Raw genomic sequence first — 3038 nt, 5'->3', positions numbered from 1 at the left:
TGACACTTATCACCCTTCATTCCCCCATTGCTTTCCACTGAAACATTCTGTGCTGTATTGGGGTGTTCTCTGTCTCTGACCGTGTACCCTGACCCTGACCTTGTACCGTATCCATGACCTTCAGAGCCTTAATCAATCAAACTCAGACCATAGCTGATGACAGTCAATGTATTTAGTCATACAATTTCAACTGGATATCCACAGCTATGCATTAAGACATTTTAGTAACCTACTGGGATAGTGGTTTATAATTATAAAATGACTTGTTGTTGTTTGCTGTTATTGTATTTCTTTAATTAATGATCTCTTAATAGAACAGAACAACTTTATTTTCACAAGAACTTACAAGATATTAGACAGTATAATATTACACATTACATACATTTTCATTTTCTATCTATTGTGCCCAGTGTGAAGAAAATAAAATAAATATGATCATATTGTTCTGGATAGTCTGTCTGTGAGGCTATACTGGACCTCTCTACTCTATAATGAAACATTTAAAATAACATATTAGTTTGTCTGCAGTACATTGTCCACAGTTAACTTGTAGAGACTCAATTCAAAATGTGGATTCCAGACAGATATTGTCCTGTTAGGCCTACATATTTATGACTTTACTCTCAGCCTTGAATTTCCTTTCCAGTGTTAGTATTGATGATCATGCATCTCTCAGCAATCCCAGTAGTAAAATTGAGCACAGACATTTGGAATACGAAGGTATTCAGTTAGAACTAAATTAAAATTTGTACTAGATTGCCCTAGATTTGTCCTAGTGGTATAGTGAATATATTTTCCACATGAATCAATCATAAACAGGTTATGCAAATTTGACTGATTCGACAAGCAGTTCTGGTTAATTCAAGCCTTTATTGTAAAAAAAAGGTCTAGAACTGGCTGACAGCACCATCTCTATCAAGTCCATCCAGAAAGTCAACAATTTCCTCAGCTCTGTCTCCTCCGTTATGGACATTTGACAACAAAACACGAATACTGCTGTCACGTTGGCCAGTGGGTAGCATAATCTCTACTGCCTTCTTGTGGAAATCAATTGACCTGGAAGCATCGTGTTTGGCATAAAACAGATGTTGGGCATACCTGTTGTAGAATTTTTGTAAATCCTGTGGATCCATTGCTTCTATTTCAAGAAGCAGGTCCTCGAATATCTTATCTGCTCTATCAAGTCTGCCAGATTCTTTGTACATGGAAGACAGTTCCAGTTTTACAGCAAGGGATTTTGGGTAGAGTGTGACCACCTCTTCATAAAGGCTGACTGCATTTTCAATCAGAATATGCCTCATTGGGTTCCTTTTCTCTTCCGGAGAGAAAATCTTCCATTTGTAACACTGCGCAAGACGCTTTTTCAGTTGGCGTGAATCAGGGTGTCTCTCCAGGGTCTTTCTTGCCAGGTCAATGCTTGAATCATGAGAGACGTAATCTCTGAAAAATGATAGTAAGAGTCCAAATCCACCAAAGCTGTCCAAAGGCTTCTCTATCACTTCCTCTGCAAGTTTACGTGCTTCCTCAACCTGGCCGCTATCTGCAAGCCTCTGCAGGTACATCACTGTGATGGTCAAATGTTCTGGATCCAATTCTCTAGCAATCCGTAGGTGCTCCAACATCTCAGATCGCAGCCTCGGGGTAATGTCTTTATTTTCAAAAGATTTACTAAATGCTATGGCATAACCACAGCGCAGCACCTTGTTCTCAGGGTCCCCTTTCAAGGCCATCCGGAAACAATATACCGCTGCCTTCCTCTTGCTTACATCAAACTTATTCAAAGTCCAGGCCCTTTCTCCCCACACTACACCTGGGCAGGGTGAGGGGTTGTCCCGCAGTAGTCTCCCCACCTTCTCCACATAGGTCTGGCTCTCTGTCAGCTCCCCTTGGTGATAGTGCACCCAGGCCAAGTTCCCATAGTGGACCACTAGACTTAGCTCCACGTCGTCTGGGCTGTTTAGGCGAATGGCCTCTTCAGCCTTCTTCAGGCATTGAAGAGCGTCCTCTGTGGAGCCCAAAGCGTGGTGTAGGTAAGCCAGGAGGTTGTACAGATGACCCGTCCAGGAACAGAGAACCCCCTCGCTGCTGATGATATCTATCAGGGTATGTCTGAGACTTTCCAGTTTAGATCTGCTGTCGTCCAGCTTCCAGGTGAAGTGGCATTCCAAACCCTGCAGCCTAATTTTCAAGGAGGTCTGAGCCATTCTGGTTTAAAAAAAGACAACATTTCAATCAAAATAGTTTAGAACTAACAATACTTAAGAGAAATATTTCAGACCTGGATGATGAACCAATTACTTGTTTAGAGAGAGAGAGAGAGAGAGAGAGAGAGCGAGAGCTTACCTCTTAGTTGGACAAGAGAAAGCCATCTTGTCGTCTCTGAGTTTCAAGAGCAAATGAGTGTCTGATTAGATACCTCACTGACTTTTCTCCTGATTTTATACTGTCTGGACCACATTGTTATCTTACAATCAGCTGCTTATGCTGTTTACTGCCTCACTTTACAAGCAGTATCAAAGTTTAATTTCTAGCCATAGTTTTGTTTCTAGCAAATAGAGACTAAAGTGAATGGTCATTGAAGACACCATTCCAATATCATTTACATTTAAAGATCAATCAACTTCAAACAACCAACCAACCAACCGACCCATCATCACAATGACTTAATATATGATATTATGATATTTCTGAGAAATGAATACAAACATTATTCAGCCTTTTTTACTCTATGCAAAAGTAAGAAACACGTCAGTGGATTGCTAACTGACCCATTTTAATTGGCAGTCACAGAGATGTTGAGTCAACACGTTGAGCCAAAGGAGGTTTTGTGTATCACATCTTACAGGTTAAAGTTTATTAAGATCAGAGAGCAGGCTCTTTCAGGTCCAAGGTCTAGATGTGTTGTACACCAGATGTAAAGGTTTCATATTTTATGGCATCACGTGTGGTTTAGCTCCTCTTGGTGCACCCAGGACAGGTTCCCACAGTTGATAACCCAGGACAGGTTCCCACAGTTGATAACCTAGGACAGGTTCCCA

At 41.0% G+C, this 3038-nt stretch overlaps 1 protein-coding gene across 1 annotated transcript; it reads right to left on the bottom strand.

Moving 5' to 3' along the window:
• Positions 1–272: 272 nt before the first annotated feature.
• Positions 273–2403, bottom strand: LOC110529026 (interferon-induced protein with tetratricopeptide repeats 1-like). The gene is made up of 2 exons (XM_021611170.2): positions 2344–2403; positions 273–2205 (listed from the first exon to the last, which is right to left on the bottom strand). The coding sequence occupies exons 1-2, from the start codon at positions 2367–2369 to the stop codon at positions 888–890; spliced, it is 1344 nt and encodes a 447-aa protein (XP_021466845.2). The 5' UTR covers positions 2370–2403; the 3' UTR covers positions 273–887.
• Between the last annotated feature and the right edge of the window lie 635 nt (positions 2404–3038).

The sequence above is a fragment of the Oncorhynchus mykiss genome, chromosome 1, assembly GCF_013265735.2.
Source record: "Oncorhynchus mykiss isolate Arlee chromosome 1, USDA_OmykA_1.1, whole genome shotgun sequence".
Classification (NCBI taxonomy): domain Eukaryota; kingdom Metazoa; phylum Chordata; class Actinopteri; order Salmoniformes; family Salmonidae; genus Oncorhynchus; species Oncorhynchus mykiss.
Note: the sequence above shows the minus strand (reverse complement) of the source record. Positions and strands in the feature narration are given on the sequence as shown.

What these genes read in the sequence shown, in the direction of transcription:
- LOC110529026 (XM_021611170.2), bottom strand. Translation starts at nt 2,369, where the DNA reads ATGGCTTTCTCTTGTCCAACTAAGAG. An exon ending in TTCTCTTGTCCAACTAAGAG is followed by an intron (nt 2,206 to 2,343) that starts GTAAGCTCTCGC and finishes TTTTTAAACCAG; the next exon opens with AATGGCTCAGACCTCCTTGA.